This window comes from Pan paniscus, chromosome 14 (genome assembly GCF_029289425.2).
Source record: "Pan paniscus chromosome 14, NHGRI_mPanPan1-v2.0_pri, whole genome shotgun sequence".
NCBI classification, from domain to species: domain Eukaryota; kingdom Metazoa; phylum Chordata; class Mammalia; order Primates; family Hominidae; genus Pan; species Pan paniscus.
The window spans coordinates 54,172,619-54,194,519 of NC_073263.2; the positions used below are offsets into that span (position 1 = coordinate 54,172,619).

Sequence of the window (21,901 nt, forward strand, 5' to 3'; positions counted from 1 at the left end):
CAGACCTTCATATGCTTCTCTCTGACGAGATTACCCATGTGTTCATATCTTCAGTCCGTGATCATGGCCACCATTCATATGCTGATCTTTATCCTATTCAGAGCAGTGCTCAGTTGGGGGGTAGGAAGGTGGGGGAGAGAATGGGGGCAGTGTTATATTACAAAATAAAGACCTATGGAAACCCTGGGCAAGATAATAAATGGAGTGATCTTTCAAAGCAGGACTATTTTGTTGTAGTTGAAAATAAAAACAAATATATGACAAACACTTGTGTGCCCCACTAACCAGAATTGACAAATGCGAATGTTTTGTCATATTTATTGTAGATCTATTTAAATAAAAGAACTAAAGTATTACAAGTAAGATTTTAGTCCCCTAAGCCTATATTATTTAAATATTCATTTCACATTTATTTTGAAGAATGGCAGAGTGCTGTGTGAGGAAAGTGCAGAGGAAGATAATCACCCTCTCCTCCTAGCAGTTCAGCTTTCCCCAAATTCGCCTGCCCACTCTGCAAACAAAAGCAACACAATTTATGATAGTTGCCCCTTGGAAGGCAGTTTAGCAGCCAACCTCCCCTGCACCCCAATGTGCCTGAGCCCCCCTTTCCAAAATGCCAGCCACACAGGACTCCTTCTGAGAGGAGTTCTGGAAATTATAATTTTCTGGATCTCGTTACATTTCATGGGAGTTTGGAAGCTCATTATAAATTGGTTTCCCATGCAGCGGCTGGGCCTGCACATTCCTTTTGTCTGGTTGGAACTACTTAAGCCTAGCAATCCCCACACGGATGACTTGGTCAAGCAAATGGCAATTGTCTGTGTCTACAGCTTCAGGAGTAAGAGAGAGCACAAACAACCTAGTTTTGCTTTTTTTTTTCCCTCCCCACATCTCCACAGCTATAGTAAATCAGATCGCCTGACATTTCTTTTTAGCTGTGTCTGAATCTAATGCCCTCAGCCTAGAAATTTCTGTTATATCAGCCAGTGCATGGCAAGAGCAATGGGCTTCTCTGATTAGTGAAGCTGAAGAGTAGAAATGAATCACAGTGCCTTTGTATTCTAGAGCATGAGTCTGGGATGAATGAATGCGGGAGGTTGGCCAAAACAACCCCAGCGACTCAATTCTTAAATGATTTACCATGAACATAAGTCTGGGGACTTATGATGAATAAATATCTCCATTTAATAAGCATTAAAGAAATGTAAGGTGGAAAGCCTAGGAAGGGGCTGGGAAGCCAGCTGCTTCTGATAATCTCAAAATCTCAGTTTCCCTCTCTGTATGATGGACCGCTTATCCTCATCGGCTCTCCTAGGGCTATTGTGAGCAGTATATTTTAGAAGTGACTGAAGGTGGTTTGGAAAATACCTTACAACATATCAAAAGCAATTTCACTGGGGCAAGACTTGGGCTTTATACCATAAAAGGAGAAAATAACAGCCTTAGTCTCCCAGATCAGCTAAGCATCCAATCAGGGAAGCAGGAATTATTCTGGCTCTTTCAGAAAGTTGGAAGGAATTGAGGGGCTCTTACAAGCCAACTGGGATAAGAGCTAGAGTGCTAAGCTTTCTGTCATTTGAGAATCAGGTAAAGCAGGACAGGATCCTAAGAACATCTAGAGAGTGGAAGAAAAAAATGCACCAATAATTTGCATAAAGTCATTGTACTAGTCAGCGTTCTCTAGAGAAACAGAACCAATGGGATACATACAGGTATATAAGAGGAGATTTATTATGAGAATTGGCTCATGTGATTATGCAGGTTGAGAAACTCCACAATATGCTGTTTCCAAGTTAAGAACCAGGAAAACTGGTGGCGTAATTCAGTCCTTGACCAAAGACCTGAGAACAAAGTGGGAGTAGGGGGTGGGGGAGGTGTCTACTGTTGTCAGAACCAGGTACTCTGATGTCCCAGGGCAAGAGAATATGGATGTCCCAGCTCAGTAAGAGAAAACTTGCCTTTCCTCCATGCTCTCATTCTATTCAGTTCCTCAGTGGGTTGGACGATGTCCACTCACATTGTTAAGGGCAAATCTTTACTCAGTCTATTGATTCAGATACTAATCTCTTCCAGAAACACCCTCACAGACACACCCAGAAATAATGTTTTACTATCTGGGCATCCCTTAGTCCATCCAAGCTGACACCTAAAATTATCATTAAAGTCATCAACTAATAGGCTTGGGAAGAAACTTAGGAGCGGCCTGATTCAACCTCCAATCCAGATGCCTTCCACTCCCACCTCATTCCATCAGCTGGTTGTCTAGTCTTTGCTTGAAAGTTTCCAGTAACAAGGATTTACCACCTCTAGAGATAGCCCATCCCAGTTGTGGGTATCTTACGTCATTATGGATTGTTTACCAAGTCTCCCTCACAAAACATTATTGCATTGAGTCCCCTCATCTCTGAATCCTTCCTCCCTGAACATGCCTCAGTTGCTCTGTGTCCCTAACAAGGTGTACCACTCAGAGCTGTACTTGGCACTCCAGAGGGGGCTTGGCCATCTGTGTGCAGCAGGGACTGCTTATCAGCAGACTTCTCTATGCTCTCTTTGCCACCTCCTGTACCTCCTATCTGAGTGCTGTGATGGGGAGGGGGAGGGGGGAAGGGGGAGGAGGTAGGAAGTGGTGTTGATGATGCCTTGGTAGATGAGACAAGGGCCCTGCCTTTTTAACTGTAACCTCCACCCTCACCATTTTACCCCTTCTCTACTCAGGGGTTTTATGCCTGCTCTTTGTGTTTGTGACAAGCATAGAATTGTCAGAGAAGTTTGAACCAGAGTGACTTCATCTTGAATAGGGGCTGGATAAAATAAGGCTGTGACCTACTGGGCTGCAATCCCAGGAGGTTAGGCATTCTAAGTTACAGGATGAGATAAGAGTTCAGCATAAGATACAGTTCACAAAAACCTTGTTGATAAAACAGCTTGCGGTAAAAATCTGGCCAAAGCCCAGCAAAACCAAGATGGCAATAAAAGCAACTTCTGGTCATCCTCACTGCTCATTAGACACTAATTATAATGCATTAGCATGCTAACAGACACTCCCACCAGTGCCATGCGCCATGGCAGTTTACAAATGCCATGGCAGTGTCAGGAAATTACCCTATATGGTCTGAAAAGGGGAGAAGAGGATCTCTCAGTTGCAGGAATTGCTCACCCCTTTTCTGGAAAACTCATGAATAATCCACCCCTTTTTTAGCATATTAACAGGAAATAACCATAAAAATAGCCAACCAGCATCCCCTGGGGCAGCTCTATCTATGGAGCAACAATTCTTTATTTCTTTTCTCTTTCTTCTCTCTCTCTCTCTTCCTTCTTTCTTACTTTCCTTTCTTTCTTGACTGAGTTTCACTCTTGTTGCCCAGGCTAGAGTACAATGGTGTGATCTCAGCTCACTGCAACCTCTGCCTCCCAGGTTCAAGTGATTTTCCTGCCTCAGCCTCCTGAGTAGCTGGGATTACAGGTGCCCACCACCATGCCCAGCTAATTTTTGCATTTTTAGTAGAGACAGGGTTTCACCATGTTGGCCAGGCTGGTTTCGAACTCCTGACCCCAGGTGATCCACCTGCCTCGGTCTCCCAAAGTGCTGGAATTACAGGCGTGAGCCACCACGCCCAGACTGTTCCTTTACTTTCTTAATAAACTCACTTTCACTTTACTCTATGGACTTGGCTGAATTCTTTCTTGCATAAGATCCAAGATCCCTCTGTTGGGGTCTGGATTGGGACCCTTTCCAGCAACAGAATCAAACATTCTGAAGATAGTGATTGAAGATTATATTCTATATCTGGGTAAAACCTGACCAAATCATAGCAAGTCAGAAGGTATCTTGGCCCAACACTGCACAATCTCTATAGTGCAGTGGTTCTGAAAGGGTGGTCATTGGACTAGCAATATTGGCATCACCTGTGGACTTGTTAGACATGTCAGTTAAAGGATCCTGTCCCCAAAGTATCATATCTAGCAATGTGTGTGTGTGTGTGTGTGTGTGTGTGTGTGTGTGTGTTTAGAGATGGGGTCTCACTCTGTTGCCTAGGCTGGTCTCAAACTCCTGGGCTAAAGTGATCCTCCTGCCTCAGCCTCCTGAGTCTCTGGGATTGCAGTTGTGAGTCACTGTGCCCAGTGCAATCTGTGTTTTAACAGCCCCTCCAGGTGATAGTGATTTGAAAACCACTAATAGACTGGATGCTGTGGTGGCCCTCCCCACATGCATGCACTTGAAGAACATGTGTACTCCTTCCTAGCTATTATGGCTGCAAGAGGCTCATGGTAGCTCTTTTCTTTTCTTTTCTTTTCTTTTCTTTTTTTTTGAGACGGAGTCTCGCTCTGTCACCCAGGCTGGGGTGCAGCGGCGCGATCTCGGCTCACTGCAAGCTCCGCCTCCCAGGTTTACGCCATTCTCCTGCCTCAGCCTCCCGAGTAGCTGGGACTATAAGAAGCCACCACCACGCCTGGCTAACTTTTTGTATTTTTAGTAGAGACGGGGTTTCACTGTATTAGCCAGGATGGTCTCAATCTCCTGACCTCGTGATCCGCCTGTCTCGGCCTCCCAAAGTGCTGGGATTACAGGTATAAGCCACCATGCCTGGCCCATGGTAGCTCTTTTCTTGAGAGAATTGCCATTAACCAAACATGGAGCCCCCTTGCCATGGGAGTAATGGCAATGCATCCCTGCTCCCCCATCCAGAGGCCAGTGACTGACATGGGGTATAAAAAGTCTGGCCTCTTGCCTCAAGGGGTGACCAATTTGTGCTCCAGAGCTCTGGATGAGGCCAGGCTGATACAAAGACCACCATTTCTTGAGATTCTCTCCTATCCTATCCTGCTTGCTTCTCTCTCTCTCTCTCTTTCTCTCTTAAGAGACAGGGGCCTTGCTATGTTGCCCAGGCTGGTCTTGAATTCCTGACCTCAAACAATCCTCCTGCTTCAGCCTCCCAAAGTGCTGGGATTACAGGCATAAGTCACAGAGCCTGGCTGCTTCTCTTTATTTCTGTGAGCACTTCCTCAATAAATGATTTTTACAAGAATCCCTATCCCAGACAATGTTTTTCAGGAATTTGACTGAAAACAATAATACAAAATTGAGGAATTGAAGGATTTTTTAATAAAGATGCTTAAAAGTTCCATGTGAGTACTTGAAAAATAACTAGATAATTATGTAGAATGTGATTTTTACTAACTCTTGTTTGTAGACATAGTTTGGGAGATGCACCACCACAGACACAGAGAGGAATACCAGGGACAGAATGGTGACATTGAATTTCTTTAGCTGACTGAGTCCTTAGCATTCCAGGAAGCACTTAAGCATCTTCATTAGTTCATTCTCCAACCTTCAGTGAGGGTGGTGATTAAGGACTTTGGGCTGATAAGCAGAATCACAACGAGGTTAAATGGTGGCTGAAAGTCCGTTGCTGAATAAAAATGAGATTCTACCCCCACCCTCATAACCCAGCACTTTCTCTGATGATCTAGTGACATTCATTAGAAGCAAATCCTCACTCCTCTACTGCTATTTTCCTAGAATTGACAGGAAGAAAATTTGGCCAAATAAAATAAGAAACTAATAACACTTAGCAAAGAAAACCATCTGATATTTTCATCAACTTTAGGGTATGCTGTGTTTGCAAAGAACAAAGTAGAGATTTGACAATTATCTGGATTATTTGGGCTGCATGGGTTAAGGTACCCAAATGGACTAGACTATATCAATCTCTAGATACATGAGACCCCGCAGAAACTTCTGGGCCTCTTTTAAGTTGGGTCTAAAAAGATGCTGCTGCACTAAGGCAGGAAGAGAAGAAGGCTTGACCTTCAGTGGGTAAGGTGACTTGGACTTGGCCAGGGCTGTTGTTGCTCCTGCATCCTCCAAACACTCCAGTCACTAGACTAGCTGGGGTGGATGAGAAGCTGAATCGATTGGTTGTGTCTGATTCGGAGGCTTATTTAGCTCTGACCCCCTGTGGGGAGATAAGGTGACTAGTGGTTGTAGCCTCTTGGCTATGGTGTATAACTATGACCTTCTGTGCTTAGCTCAGGGAGTCATTCCATTCAGCAAGCACTTTTTTAAATTGAATCCTGATGATGTACCAGCCAGTGTACCTGGTGCTGGGGATACCCAGTTGAATGACACAGACAGTCCTTGACTTCATGAGCCAGCAGTGAAGCAACAGTTGTCCTCAGCTGGCCCCGTGCTGAGGCTGCACATAGGGGCAGGGCTCACCTGGCTGTTGGCTGGGAGAGGGGGTTGGGGAAGGCATGGCACAGAAATCTTTTCTAGTAAAGTGATTCTTAAACAGTCTTGAAGGATAAGAGGAATGGTTCAGAGAAGAAAAAGTGTGGGTGGGGAGAGTGGGAGAGGAAGTAGAATGCCATTCCAGGAGGAAGGATCAGAAATGAGAGGTGAAACAAAGTAATTCTTCTGGCTGAAGCATCAGGTGTGTGAAGGGCATGGGAGGGAAGACAGCAGCGGGATTGAGGCTGAGGAGGGAGGCAGGGCACGAAGGATCTGAGATGCCATGGACAGCACTTTGGACTTTAAAGGTGATGTGAAATCATGAGAGTTACAAGATCAGGTGTTTAGAAAAAGATCTTTACGGCAGCAGTGTAGAAGACGGAGTGGAGGGAGACAGGCAGTGGACACAGAGACAGCAGATAGAAGATTTATGCTAGAACCCAAAAAAGAAGCAATGAAAGTTGAATACAGTGGTATGATTTAGTCTGTTTCAGATCTTGATTTTAATTCTAACTCCATCTAACATTAGCTGTGTGACCTGTGGCAATTTACCTTACCTCTCTAAGCCTTGTTTTTTCCATATATAAGATGGTTTAATGTACAGTTGGGGGTATTAGATAATACCCATAAAGTGCTTGGTGAAGTTTTGGAACATGTATTCTCTGGTTTTTTTTTTAGATGGAGTTTCACTCTTGTCGCCCAGGCTGGAGTGCAATGGCACAATCTCGGCTCACTGCAACCTCCGCCTCCCGGGTTCAAGTGATTCTCCTGCCTCAGCCTCCCAAGTAGCTTAGACTACAGGCATGCGCCACCTTGCCTGGCTAATTTTTGTATTTTTAGTAGATACAGGGTTTCACTATCTTGGCCAGGCTGGTCTCGAACTCCTGACCTCATGATCCACCCGCCTTGGCCTCCCAAAGTGCTGGGATTACAGGCGTGAGCCACCGTGCCTGGCGGAACACAGTATTCTCTTAAAAAAAAAAAAAAGAAAGAAAACCCTTATTCCTATTATTATGCAGCCATCCTAACTTGGACCGTCCTCCTATACCCAGACACTGAAACAAGGACTTGGGTGCAGGTAGTTTATTTGGAAAGTGATCCCAGGAAGCACAAGCGAGGCAGTGAGGAAAGTGAGCAGGGAAAGGCAGGAAAGCCAATAAAGGAGGTGTTACTGGGTGGGCTGCTGCTGTGGGCAACTGAGGCTTATGTTTCCTGGGGACGCTCGTGGGAACTGTGCAAATCACAGCTCAAAGTGATTCCTTTGAGAGATGGGAGAGCTGGGATATTTAACCACTAACTCCTATCGCTCATTGGTTGAGGGTTGCTTCTGCAGATCTTAGTACTTCCAGGCTGCTCTGTGCAGAGGTTGAATAACTTTCAGGTGGGGCCGCAAGCGCTCAGCAAGTCTGCAGCAGCAGAGATGGGTGCTTGAGAAGGAAACTGCCATAGTGCAACTGGAACTGTCCACTGCAGTTGAGGTAGACTCAGATGTCAGCAATGGGAACATGGACAGAGCATCATATCTGCTACAATGAAGTGAAGGGACAATTAAACAATATTTGGAATGTAGACAATAGATCTTGATGAGTGATTGGATCATTGAGGGGTAAGAAATAGGGTAGAGTCTTAAAATGACTTTTGCATTTCTAGTTTTGTCTAAAATTTGCAGTCCCATTTATTGAGTTTAAAACAATTGCCAGAGGAGTAGTTTTGGCCATAGTGATGGCACAGAAGAGAAGTTGCTTTTCATTTGGGCATCCTGAGTTGGAGGTGTCTGTGATATAGCAAAGTGTCACACTGGGTTGGCAAATGGAATTTTCCTAATTCCATATTGAACTATGCAGGCTTCAGTTTGACATGTTTGAAATTCTTTAAACAGATTTTGTGGGAACAAATCCTGACTCTGATAATGAATGATTTCCCCCCTGCACATTTAATCTGGTGGTTTAAGTGATGGCTTTTAAAATAGCCTGGTGTCTCTTTCTACCTGCTGTTCACTTATTAGTTGACTTTGAACCTGTTGGTGAATTCCATTGCAGATTGTCTCTCCCTGAAGAAAGGGAATAATAAACACCCTTTTGAGTTATTGCATAGCTGTTGAAAACCAAGACAGCATTTCAAAGCTCTTCTGAGTTGTTGCAGAGCACAGTGCCCCATCAAGTATTGTATTTCTTTGCTTCAGTTTGCTTTCAGAGCTTACAGCATTCCAATTATCCTATTATTGGATATTCAGTAGTAAAGTGAATATGCTTGTCTTCTAAAATGGAATTTTTAGATGTTAAAAGTTTATATTTGCCAAGTGAAATAAGCCAGATATTTAGCTCATTATGGCATGGAACTCATCCTGATTATAAATATATATTTTTCTCTCTGTATGTATGTGTGTGTGTGTGTGTGTATATATATATATATATATATATATATTTGTATTTAGAGACATGATTCCTGTTTTTGCTCTATTTCAGAATGCATTTTTCAATAGATGTTGAAACCACTAACAGTTTAACTTTCTAAAGTGGTTTCCTTATAGATATTTTATTATAGGAAGACGTGTAGAACATCCAAGTCAATGGGGCCAGAGACAAAAATGTGAAACAGGTAAAGCCTGGCTTTAGCTTTCTCTCCTGAGGTGACCTCTGTCTTCCCCACGGGCTTTCTCATGTCCCAGTATTCACTGCTAAGGTGTCCAAGGGTTGTTGGCCTCTACTTCCAGAGAGGTATCTGTGATATAATCACAAACCTCTAAGGCTTGTGATTTTGCCAATGATATTCACCTTAGCCGTGCTTGTTTGTAAAGTGTTGGCTACACATGAGGCTCTGGACTACTTGGTGAAAGTGGAGGGAGTGAAGACAGCAAAACAGGGTCAGAGCAAGGCTGGGCATCCTGGGTCTACTTTGTCTTCCTCAGTGGGTGGGGCGGTGCTGATAGTACTGTGGAGACTGGCTCCAGAAGAAGGCAACGAAAGAGGAAGTAGGATAGACTGTAGTGGGAACTTACTACAGGCCAAGAATTGTGCCAAGAATTCTGCATATGTATTATCTCACTTAATTAAATAAAGCAATATATTTTCTTAAAAATGTGCTTGAGAGTAAACATTTCTGGAGACAAGTGAAAAGCCTCCCACATACAGCTCCTGTTTCTTGGAGAGTTCCTGCTGCTGGCCCATAGAGGAACACCCCAACCTTTTTTGTTTAAGCAAACAATGTTGAGGACTGAAATTGTGTGTTTGATTTTTTTAAAGTTTCAAATCAAAACAAGATCTGATAGTGGTTATTTTGCTAAGGGAGAAAATGATAGTAAGTCAGAGGTTTTGAAACCCAAATTTTTGGAGTAACGAAATAATTCGCACGGTACAAAATAAAATAATGACAATAACATTATTTTACTTTTGAAGGACAAAAGCAGCAAACACATTCAGAGACTGGATGCTTTTAGACTGCAGTGGGATCATTCATTCTTCTATTTTGCGTTTGATGAGGCTGGCTCGAGAATAAAGTTTTAGATTTTATAATGGTAGGTCTACCTGGGAGTCTGTTCCCCTAGGGCCTGGCCATCATGGCTCTGGAGCTGTAATGTTTTCTTTCGGAATCCACGGTCTGGGCGGTCTGAGCTTGTCAGGCGCATGTGCGACTCCGTTGCCTGCAGAAACGGCTGAACTTTGCACGGGCTGTGGGTGGTGAAGCACTTGTGTGTACCCACCCTGATGTTCAGCCTGGAGCTACCACTGGTTTCAATTATGACTTCAACAGGCAGCTTTGAGGGCTTCTCTATTCATTACACTGCCGCACACTCTATAATTAGTAATAAAGGAACACAGGCACTTCACAAATATAAAGGGCTAAACAGTAATCATGCAGCAAAGGCAATGCATTGGGACTTTTCTACATAACTCCTTGTTTCTTTCAGGTAAAAAAAAAAAGCAAACCAAAAACAACTTGTTTCATTACTTTGTTTTATTTTTTGCACTGAATAACCTAGGTTTGAATCTCACCCTGGATACTTATTAGCTGTGTGATTTTTGGCATTTTATCTAACCTTCTTGTGCCTCGGTTTCTTTAATTGCAAAATGGAGTTAATGATACTTCCCATATCCTGGGGGTAGTTTGCTGATTAAATGAGATAATTCATGCAGAATGCTTGGTAAGGAGCTCTGCTCACAGAAGACTTGCTCAGTAAATGTTAGGTCTCATTATGCTTATCATCATTTTAATTTCAAATGAAATCCATAGAGTATAAGACATAGGCATAGTACTCTTGAGTGTCTTTTTTTAAGACTTTCCATTATGTACATTTTCAAACACAAACATTTAGAGATACTGGCGAAATTTCCCTACCTCACATGCACCTATGCTAGCATTGACAATTATCAATATCTTATCAAATCGATCTTGTTTCACATAGCTCCCTGTGTTTTTTTCTAGAACATTTTAAAGCGAATCCCAAACATCATGTCATTTTGCCCATAAATTTGAGTGGAATAGGGCTGATAGTTACTTTGGAGACTGGCTCCAGAGGAAGGCAAGGAAAGAGGAAGTAGGACAGAATGTAGTGGGAACCTATTATATTCCAAAAGACTAAGATGTTAGTCTTTTTGATACTAACACCCCGAATAAGCTGAGGGCTCTTTGGGACTACGTCTTCTTCACCTCAAACTCCAGCTTGAGGAGGAGGTACCAGCAGCTAGTAAAAGTTCTACAGATGCTTGTTTAATTAGTGAATGAACAACCCAAACTTAGCTTTCTTCACTTTTTGGTGGCTGCTCAATGAATATTTACCTAGTGAATAAATGAGAGCAGGGATTTTATAGACTAATACATATGGAGATGCACATAATTTATGAAATCAACACACGTTTTTAATACTTGGGTGACATTTTGCAATACTTGAAATCCTACAGGTTTAATATTGTCATGAACATTAATAATGCCCAAATAATTAGCACTTGAAAGAAGGTTTCATTCTGATACTCAAATTATTTGTGAATGTCTGACTATAGGCAGCTTCATGAAAAGCAATTAGCAGATTCTTCAAACACATGACAAATCTTTTATTACTGTGCTTATAAGTGACACGGTTTACAGAAAACCAAATGTAATTAAATAACATTGAACTTGAAATCTACCACAGAGTCAAGATATACAAGTTATACTTGGCAAGGCAAAATTTCTCAAACACTAGGTTGTTTCAGGTGAAAGATAAATTTCAATTAAGTAATTCCAACATGTTTTGTTTTTTGTCTTACAGACAGTTCCTTTGGCAATAACTTCCACTTTAGCTTTTATTATATAAAAATATAACAAAATTTCATTATATACAAACATTACATTACACAATGTACAGGTTAAAAACACTAAGAAAATGGCAAGCCGCAATTGAAATTAAAGTCAATAGCATAAGAAAAATTAAATACTGCACACATTTCATAAAAATTACATTAACTACATTTTTGTTTGCAAATACCAAACAGTACCAATGTGATTGGAAATAGCTTCCAACAACTTCATTGTAAGGCACATCTTGCATATTTATATATACAACACTGAAACCGGTCAATAACTTAGGGGCTTCTCGGAGTGACCTGTATATGTGTGAAGACATGCAGCATGGGATTACACATTTTCATTGGCTCCCTTCTTCGGGGACAGGTACCTGCCAGGAGGGGACTGGTAGAGGGGTACTCCAATCTCCTGCAGATCTGGGAGCCTCCCTGGACGGGGAGGGGAGAGCAGAGTGACTGTCCTGTCATAGTCTCTGTGCAGTACTTTCTCATAGACGCTCTGCAGCCCCACTGTCTTGGGCAGCTGGGCCTGGTAGTAATTGTCCCTGCGCAGAGGATCCCGAGGCAGGGACGTGCTCTTACAGAAGGTTGACATCTGGGCTGGTGGGTGAGGCGATGGATGTGCGTTGGGCCCGCTGCAGGATGGGCTCCAGCAGCGGTCAGAGTGGCCCAGGATCTTACACTCAGCGGTGCACGCCCACAGTCCTAATACGGAAGGGAAAAGGAAACAGCATGACGATTATTCCTGAGATTATACATACTCAGGCTTCCATCTTCAGCATGTCAGCCTGGGTCAGGGCAGCTGAAAGGAAAGGCTGTGCGCATAGATATACACCGTGTCTCAAGAATCGAAGGCACATTGCTTCCTGTAAAGCCATCTTAATGCAAAGCTGGTCCAGCTTCTTCAGCTGGAAGTGAAAAAAAAAATTGATAAGCAGAACCCACTTTTTAATGGCTAGCATCACCCATGCTGCTGCCTAACAGGATGAGGGTGTGTTTTATTCAAGAGCTGGAGTTGCCTCGACTTGGCATTTTGAAATTCACCGTGTGAGGCAGGCCCGGACCCGCAGCTGTAGGAGTGAGAAAAAGTGGGGAAGAGGGAAGGGGGCTGGGAACCGAGATTGAGAGGAGGCAAACAGTGGTGAAGGGGAGGGAAGGGAGGAATGCCGAATTTGGCGGGAAAGAAGAGTCCTCACCACTCTGCATGTGGTTGATGAGATCCTTTTTCAGAGCGTCCCCGCTGATGTCGGAATCGCTGTCGTTGAAATCACTGTCCCCTTTACCGCTGTCTTTGCCGCTGAACTTCTCTGCTTCTCTGCCAGAAATGGTGTTGAATGAGTGTCCTTTCCACACCGCCACAGGGGGCGCCGGCTCCTTTCCAAAACCCGGGGAGGCACCGTAGGGCTGCAGCAGGGAATAGGGGAATGGGAGTGGGGGGAGGGTTGGATAAGAAACAAACAAAAAACAAGTGCGACAGGTTGTCTACCTGCATGCACCCACCCTACCCCTCCAGTCTCCCTTCCCCCAGCCTGTCCGCGGAGCTCGGAGGGGGGCGCCCAGCCGAAGGAAGGCCTCACCTCGGCGTGCGCGCCGCGGAGCCGCTGCTGCCCCTCGAAGTGACAGGCGCTTTCCCCAGTGGCGCTGCCGCCCTCTGAGCCCGGCACTTCGGCCGCGGCGACCGCAGGCGGAGGCGCGTCCGCCGCGGGGCTGCCAAAGGGCGCTTTGCCGGTGCCAGGGAAGGTGAGCACGTCGAACATGTTGGGCCTGGGCCCGGCTCCCCGGGCGGCCTCCTCCGGGGAGCCGGGAGCCGAGGCTCCGCCGCCCGCCGCCCCGGGCCGCTCTTCCCGGAGGGCCCCCCCTTTGCGCACCTCCTTCTTGCGGCGGTTGCAGGTGGTGGCGATGGCGATGATGGCGGCCAGCAGCAGCGTGCAGCTCCCGGCCAGCACGATGATGACGATCAGCGGCGTGTCCCATTGCAGCGCCGACCCGGACACCCCGAGCCGAGAGCCAGGCGGGCGGGAACGCTCCGGGCTTCCTGCACTGGCAGGCGCAGCCGGCCCACGCCCGCCCCCTGCTGTTACCACGAAGCTGACAGTTGCGGTGGTGGTGAGCGGGGGACGGCCGCCGTCGGATATGACCAGGAGCGCCCTGAACACGCGGCCGGGTGGCTCCTGCGAGAGGTCGCCGGTGAGCAGTATCTCCCCCGTGCGGCGGCCGATGGCGAAGGCTTCGCGCGGCTCCTGCTGCTGCAGCTCGAACGCCAGCTCCCCGTTGGCTCCCTCGTCTGCATCCCGGGCCTGCACACGGGCCACAACCGTGTCCTTTGCGGTGCGCCCAGGCACCGCCACTTCTAGGGAGCCATTGGCTGGCGCCGGGTGCACCAGGACTGGCGCATGGTCGTTCTGGTCCAGCACGCGCACTTGCACTAGGGCGCTGCTGGAAAGCTGAGGGGAGCCGCCGTCGCTAGCTTGGATGCGAACGTCGAGTTGGCGCAGCGTCTCATAGTCGAAGCTGCGCAGCGCGTAGATGGCTCCGGTAGCTGGGTCCACCGAGACATAAGTGGACACGGCGCCCCCGGCGCGGCCCACCTCTGCCTCCAGCAGCCGGTAGGTGACCTGGCCGTTGCGGCCCAGGTCCCGGTCCCGGGCGGCCACCGTGGCCAGGTAGGCGCCTGGCGGGTTGTTCTCGCGCACCGACACCTCATAGACCGGCCGCGTGAAGAGCGGCGCGTTGTCGTTCTCGTCGCCCACACGCACCGTGTAGGGCCGCACTGTGCGCAGCGGGGGCGCGCCGCGATCCTCGGCCACCAGCGTCAAGTTGTACTCGGCGATGCGTTCGCGGTCCAGCGACGCCGCGGTCACCACCAGGTAGCTGCCCGCGTAGGCCGGCTGCAGCCGGAAGTGCTCGTGCCCATAGAGGGCGCAGCGCACTTGCCCGTTGGCGCCCGAGTCCCTGTCCGAGGTGCTGACCAGGGCCACCAGGCTCTCGCGCGCCGCCCCCTCCGGCACCAGCGAAGTGGCACCAGCCTCCGGCGTCCCGGCTCCCGCCGGCGAGCTAGCGTCCGCTCCCCCGAGTGCAGCGGCGGCGGCGGCAGCGGCGAAGGGTGAGGCTGCCGGCGCGCCTGGGGCGGCCAGCGGGGTGATGGCGATGTCGGGTGCGTTGTCATTGACGTCTCGGATGCGCACGATGACCTTGCAGGTGGCAGCGCGGGGCCCGGGTCCGCGGTCCTGCGCCCGCACGTCCAGCTCGTAGGTGTCCTGACGCTCGTAGTCCACGGGCCCGGCCAGGGTGAGGCGGCCTGATCGCGGGTCAAGCCGAAAGAGGCGGCGCGCCTCCGGCGGGGTGCGGGCGCCAAAAGCGAACACCACGTCGCCGTTAGGTCCCTCGTCGGGGTCGGCTGCGTCCAGGTCGAGAAGCAGGGAGCCCACGGGCGCGTCTTCCGCCAGCTCCACTTCGGCCACGGCGCCCTGCGGGAAGGCCGGGCTGTGGTCATTCGCATCCAGGACGCGCACGCTGAGGGCAGCCGTGGCGGAGCGCGGCGGGCGGCCGCCGTCCTGGGCCACCAGCTCCAGGCTGTAGGCGGCCTGGCTCTCGCGGTCCAGCTCCTGCAGCAGCACCAGGTCTGCGCACTGAGCGCCGTCCGCTCGCGTCTGCAGCTCCACGCGAAAGGGGCTGTGCGGCTCGGCCAGGCGCACGGTCTGCAGCCCGTTGGCGCCCACGTCCTCGTCCACCGGCACCTCCAAGGGGATGCGCGTGCCCACTGCCGCACCCTCGGACACCTCTACCGGGATCTGGGCCCTGGGGAAGAGCGGCGCGTGGTCGTTGACGTCCCTCACCTCTACCTCCACGTGCACCAGCCGGAACTGCTCCTGCGAGAAGCTGACCACATCGAAGGCCAGCACGCACTGCGGGGCCTGGCCACACAGCCGCTCGCGGTCCAGGCCGGCGTCCCCGACGGTCAGCTGCCCGTCGCCTTCGCGCACCCGGAGCAGAGAGCTGTTGAATTGCTTCATCAGGCGGAAGCTTGTGTCACCCGATACTTTCATATGCAGGTCCTCGGCCAGGGTCCCGATGACCGTGCCGGGGGCATCCTCCTCGAAGGTGCTGTATCGGACTGTTTTGCTCTGGGCCACTGAGAGCACCCAGCAGAGGCTGAAGAGCTGCAAGGGGAAAAGGCAGGGGCTGCCCCAACGCCTCACAGGACTCATGCCTCCAGCCTCATGTGCGATCCGAAAGGCTAAGGAAGTCTTCTCTGGTTTCCAGGTCGGGCGTCAGTCTCAGGCTCTCGGAATCACGCTCTTTGCGAGCCCTGTGCGGGAGAAGTCTGCGGGTAGCAGCTCCGAGCCTCCAGCGGGCTCTGAGGACGCGCGGACCCGCCCTCACTCTGCGCCTCTCCGTCTCTTACAGAAGCTGCGCCGCCTCGCGCCGCCTTTGCCTTTATAGCCGCCGATATGCTAATCACCCGAGCCGGGCAGCCAATGGCCGCCTCCCCCTCGCGTCGCTCCTCCGCCTGCCTCTGACAATCCCTTTAATGTGGAAAGGCTTAGAGGGGAAAACAAGAAAGGAAAATTAGGGAATCTTTCTTTTGTTTAACTCCTTTTGCTTTTTCCCCCTTTTCTTGTCAGCACCCTGCATGTAGAGGAGTTGGCACAGGGCTCCAGGAGTAAAAGGAGCGGATGGTTTTGTTAATTGTCGCCTGCCTCCCTCCGTGCCGCGGCTAGAACTAAGTGCGAACACGCTGGGGTTTCACCTCAGTGGCTTCTGATTCCGCCTTCCCCCAGCCCCTGCCAACACACACACTCTGCATTTTGCACCTCTGAGGCTTCCAAACCCTTGCAGCCCCCTACCCACAGACTTGCTCTGCTGAATGAGGCTCTGCTTTCCTTCTCTCCTAGCTACGGTGCCTGGAATAGCCTCTCGATTAAGAAGCCTGAAGGATAAGGGAAAATTGATTTTATTCAAATTTGTGTACGCAATTGTGTTTTGCTCGTGTGAGCCCCGGTGATCAGAGCTGCCACTTCCCTTTCAGAAAAGAGCCCCGCGATATGTTAGTATGCACGTCACTGTCCAAATGGCCTTCTTAAGCCATGGGCGCTAGCAGGCAAGGAAAAAAAAAGTTCCAAATAGGATTTAGCATAAGCTTGAGGAGATTTGGAAAGGTTTCAAAGATCAGACTGTATCAAAGGCTTATGAAGCCCTCGTTAGCAGTGGAAATAGAATGGTGTGGCAGGCGATCCCATTGGAGGCCCCAATGTCTGTATTATTTCACTGTGACAAGCTAAGGGGAGAGAAAGTTGAACAGTTTCCACAGCGGAGTTGGACTAACTTGAATATAATGAGCAAACGCCACATGTATCCATTATGTTCCTCTATTCATCCCCAATCACTGCCATAACTCTCCGGCTAAACGGTGATGGGCGCTGAATTCCACACAACACCCGGCTCGTATTAAAGTGCATTTAGAGAACTTTTTCCTCCTGATGCCTTGTTCCGCCTATTTAGAGGATTTTCTTTCTGTTCTAATAGGGCCACTCTGGGAAGCAACACTCGTCCGGTTCCAGAAGAACAAAATCACAGCGTGACATTGAAACCTGGCAGGAACGTGGGGGGAACTTAACCATCTGCCTAGGAAAGTGTGGAGCTTCGGCACTGCCAAAATCTGGGCTGGGCGGATCCTGGGGCTGGCCGGGCGCTGCGCTGCCCCACAGATAGCCCCCTCCCATCCCTGACGGCCAGGGAGATGGAGCTCGGATCTGCAACAAGACGGATTCTTAATGATTCTTACTGAAGGGCTTTATTGAGCAGGCTATGCAAATACACACGAAGGAGGAAAGGTAAAAAACAAAAGCCACTCACTGGAAGAAATTTTTCTTTTTAGGCGATAGGTTTGGTAAGCAGATTGAATTCAGTAAACATTCTTCAGAATCCCGATTTTGGTCCTGCTGTCAGCGTCCTATCCATGTTTTCCTTTCCCTCAAACTCGAGGGAGTGTGTTTTGGGTTTTTTTTCAGAAGAGGGTCAGGAGTTTCCTTGGAGTAGGGGGACCAAGCAGGGAGCTGGGTGGCAGGGATGAGAGGTGCTTCCAACTGTCAGAGAGCGGAACATGCAGCTCCAGCCATCCATAAATACAAGCTCTTATAAGACTGGGGAGGGGGATGATGAGTGGCTGGAGACTTCCTCAGAGCGGTGTGTCTCTGGGTTCCCTTCTCCACCTCTTCCACTTTGTAGTCTTGGGAATGCTAAAAGCAGTAAGGCCAGGCATCTGCAGCCGTGCGGGGACGTAGAAGGAGGAGCGCCCCCTACAGGAGCCCAAATCGCAGCCCTTTCTTCCGCTGTCTTCCATCTCCCAAGTGCGATTTAGTATGTAGCCCTCCCACCGTCCCCGCCCAGGAGATATTCCTTGGGGGGTACACGCAGTCGAAGGAACTTTCTATTTTCCTTCCGAGCCCCGCAACACTCCCACCCCAACCTGGGGCTGGCTGGTGACCTTTAGCGCCCCTAGGCTAACGTCATCTCTCCTCACCCCTCTTCCCCCGGAGACCCAGACGGGAACAGGTTCAGAACTTGGCTGGTGGACAGCGGCCTCAGCGCTTCCGCTGGCGTACCCAGGGCAAGGTCAGGCCCGCCTGGCGCTGCTGCTGCCGGGCGGAGGACCCGGAAGGTGGGGAAAGTGGATGGAAATGGGGCCGGAGTCCCAAAGGAAGGGATTTCAGCGGTTTCCGCGAGCACAGCCCGGCCGCGAATGGCTGGGACCCGGACCTCGCGCCAGCGCCCCCTGCGCACCTGCACCCCGCAGTTCTGGGCTGGACTCGGGAGCCCCGCCACGCGCTAAGTTTGGGTTTTTCGCTTGGCCAGAGATTCGGAACTACTTGCAATTTCTACTCAAAGTGCTTCCGCGTCAGCATGCTCATTCTCAAGGCTGAAATAAACCAAGGCGTGCTTGAAAGTGGGAAAACGAAAGGGGAGTAGGGGCAGGCAAAAGACAGGAGGCGGGAGGAGGGGTGTAGGGTGGCTGGTAGCAGGTCTAAAGTGTTTTTTCCGCGGCCAGGCCCTCGTCGATCGGAAGTAGCCACGACGGCGGCGGCGCCGGGAGGCTGAGAGCCGGGAGCCGGGGAGCCCGGGAAGGGAGCCGCGAGTCTCCAGCCGCCACCGGCGCGCACAGGTCTTTCCGTGCCGGCGGTGGAGGTGTGAAGGCACGCGAACACCGTGAGCTCCGGGCCGGCAGCGGACAGCCGCTCGATTATGGAAATACGATTTAAAATAGCACATCAACGTCCGCAGCAACTCCCCGGGAAGGAAAATATGTCCGGGGAGGTGGCGCTGGAGAGGAGTAGGGGAAAGGGAGGGGAGCTCGCCCGCCCGGGTGCTGATCAGGCCTCACAAAATCCGCTCGAATCGCCTTGTTATCATACCAAAAGGTCTGGGCAGGCTCAAAGGAGCCCCTTTCTCTCGGTTTTAGCAACTTCGCCGGCAACTGTCTCGCAATCTTGAGAACAAACACAGCTCCACAATGGCCGGCGTTTTCTCGGAATGCAAATGTTGCGGGCTCCGCAAAGCTGGGTTTCTGTTACCGAGCCTAATGCCGGCATTGTGAAACTCGCGTGCAAACACCAAGATTGACATGGGCGTCACGTGATGGATTAGGGCTCCAGGAAAGTTTTCAAAGAGGCGACAATGGGGGGCTCAGACTGATCTGATATCTCCCACAGTTTAGCGGGAAAGAAAATCAGGATATATTCTCATATGTAATAGGATTATCTTGTCCATTTCAAGTTCTATACAGCATGTAATTTATTTTTAATTAGGATTATATCTACCAGGAAAGGGTACTAGACTTCACTGGAAAGTGTAATTCTAAGGATGAATGAAGAGGGGTTATTTTTTAAACTTTTACTTTTTTTTTTTCCTTTAAAAATAAGCCCAGGGCCCTGGTTTTTCCTCCTACAGGCTCACCATTGGGTAAACCCCTCAGGGAAGTTTGCAGCAAGTGCTCGGCCAAGCAAAGAACAGAAGAAGCTCTTCGGGGCATCTAATTCATTTTTGTAGTGAAAACACACTTTGCAAAAATCTCATCAAATTCTGAAGCCTCTGGGTTTTCTGGGGTTGGTGCACTAGAAATGCAACCAAGCTGTTTTCTACACTCCAAATTCTTTTTTTTTTTTTTTTTTTAAAGTTATCTCTCTCTGTGTGTGTATTTGTTGGGCTGTCAGTACAGGCATGGTGACTTTTAAACTGTATAGTAAACCACAAAGCAGCATTCTCCATAGCCCTGATTCGAATTCAGCAGTCAGACAATGAGACAATTTGGGGGTGAAGGTAACTGTTATTTAAACATTGATTTTGGATTGATTCCAGTGCCAGATGCTCACAAACCCTGGATCATTTCCAGATCTTGGGCCACTCTTCATTTTGTGTGTTCTGTGTGTCACTCTGGGAGACCTGCTTTACCTGATAAGAAGCAGAACGCAGCTGTTGACTGCAGGATCTGGAATCATCCTGCTTGGGTTCAAATCTGATCATTACACTGATTGGCTGTGTGACCCGTGCAAATTATTTTCTCTCTGTATTGTTTTTTGTTTTTGTTTTCTGTTTGTTTTTTGAGATGGAGTCTTGCTCTGTTGCCCAGGCTGGAGTGCCCTGGCGTGATCTCCGCTCACGGCAAACTCTGCCTCGTGGGCTCAAGCGATTCTCATGCCTCAGCCTCCTGTGTAGCTGGGATTACAGGCCTGCACCCCCACACATACCCAGCTAATTTTTGTATTTTTTGGTAGAGACGGGGTTTCACCATGTTGGCAAGGCTGGTCTTGAACTCCTGACTTCAAGTGATCATCCTGCCTCAGCCTCCCAAAGTGCTGGGATTACAGGCATGAGCCACGGCGCCCGGCCTGTCTGTATCTTAGTTCCTTTATCGGCAAAATGGGTATAATAATAGTACTTTGCAAAGTTGTTTTGAAGACTGTGTAAGATGATATAATATCAGGTGCTTAGGAACACATGTTATTTTTTATTTCCCTTTAAAGCACAGGGAAGAAACATCAAAGACTATGTAATCTAAACCTCTTATTTTATAGGCGAGGGATTTGTTCAGAAAGAAAAATAACTCTCCCATTTCCTGTCTGCTTCTTTGCTTTGGTGACAACTGTCTCCCCAATTCCCTCATTCCTCTCTGGAAATAATAGGTATTGTGGTAGGTATATAGATCCCAGAGGAAAGAGACAATGGTCACCTGAGGGTTCCACCAATTTTTGTGCCCTCATGTCATTTCAAAACCTTTTGGTACCTTACTTGCTAGTTGAGATCAGATGTTGACAAAAAGGAGTTCTCAGTAGAGTTTTTTCCTACTCATTTCTATAAAAGCCATGTATTCTGACTGAAACCACCTACAGATACAGATATTTAATGGACAGGAGCCCATAATTCTGGAGGAGCAGAATATTTCAAGGGACTTTCCCTCCTGGACAGTGGAATGCCTGGATAGTGGAATGCCTAGGAGCAGCAGGTGACCTCCTGCTGACTTATACTGAGCCAAGGTACAAAAAGTGTTTGACCCCTCTATTACTCTGCTAGAGCTGCCATAACAAAATGCCATATACTGGGTGATTTAAACAACAAAAATTTATTTTCTCACAATTCTGGAGGCACGAAGTACAAGATCAAGGTGCCAACAGGGTTGATTTCTCCTGAGACCTCTCTCCTTGGCTTGCAGATGGCCGCCTTCTCTCTGTGTCCTCATATGGCCTTTTCCCTGTGTGCTGAGCTCCCTGGTATCTCTTCCTCTTCTTAAAGGGACACCAGTCATACTGGATTAGAGCCCACCCTTATGATCTCATTTAATCTTAATTATCTGATTAAAGGCTCAGTCTCCAAATACAGTCAGAGTCTGTTGTCCTAGGAGTTAGGCCTTTAACTTATGAGTTTTCAGAGGTCAGTCTGTAACACCTTCATTCTCTCAACCAATATTATTGAGAACTTACTAAGTTCTAGACTTTGTGATAAATGCTGTGGAAACAGATTAAAAAATAAAGTATCCATACTGATACAAATAAATGATCAAATAAATAAATAGGAAAGAAGAGACAATTCTACCACAAGGAAGACTGTTGAAGAACTTATGTAGTAGATTCTCTGCCCACAAAAAAGTGGATCATAATTTCCCACTCTCTAAGTATGGACTACGTGGATTGTGACTTTCTTCCAAAGAATACAGTATGGAGTGGAGAGAAAAAGAGTAACTTTACATGGAGAAAGCTGTCAAACACTCCCTTGGTCAGGTCCTCAAGGTCAACATCAACAGTGATAGGTCATGTTGACAGTATGCACCCTAGGTGTGGTGTGATGAAAATGGCACTTTATCTCTGTGATCTTCCTCAAGACCACAGAACTTCAGTCT

The 21,901-nt window shown here is 48.4% G+C and overlaps 1 protein-coding gene and 1 long non-coding RNA gene across 3 annotated transcripts in view; one reads left to right on the forward strand and one right to left on the reverse strand.

Annotated features, from left to right (window-relative positions):
• LOC129393643 (uncharacterized) overlaps positions 1 to 20,568 on the forward strand; it is a 74,227-nt gene extending 53,659 nt beyond the window's left edge. Inside the window, exon 3 of the long non-coding RNA XR_010109619.1 lies at positions 17,038 to 20,568. This is a non-coding gene — a long non-coding RNA (uncharacterized LOC129393643). The remainder of the gene's footprint in view (positions 1 to 17,037) is intronic.
• Positions 11,067 to 16,132, reverse strand: LOC100983617 (protocadherin-8). 2 transcript variants are annotated; one of them, XM_014347441.4, is made up of 3 exons: positions 13,089 to 16,132; positions 12,708 to 12,915; positions 11,067 to 12,216 (listed from the first exon to the last, which is right to left on the reverse strand). In XM_014347441.4, exons 1-3 carry the CDS (start codon positions 15,717 to 15,719, stop codon positions 11,843 to 11,845), a joined length of 3,213 nt encoding a protein of 1,070 aa, XP_014202927.4. In that variant the 5' UTR covers positions 15,720 to 16,132; the 3' UTR covers positions 11,067 to 11,842. The 2 variants fall into 2 exon arrangements, with proteins under 2 accessions (XP_014202927.4, XP_034792657.3); XM_034936766.3 differs by having other exon boundaries at positions 13,380 to 16,122.
• Positions 20,569 to 21,901: the final 1,333 nt, after the last annotated feature.

Bases quoted from the DNA above. Each gene is read 5' to 3' on its own strand.
- LOC100983617 (XM_014347441.4), bottom strand. From the start codon at position 15,719: ATGAGTCCTGTGAGGCGTTGGGGCAGCCCCTGCCTTTTCCCCTTGCAG. The intron at 12,916-13,088 runs GTGAGGCCTTCC...TCCCTGCTGCAG, and splicing joins TCCGCGGCGCGCACGCCGAG to CCCTACGGTGCCTCCCCGGG. The intron at 12,217-12,707 runs GTGAGGACTCTT...CTTCCGTATTAG, and splicing joins CATCAACCACATGCAGAGTG to GACTGTGGGCGTGCACCGCT.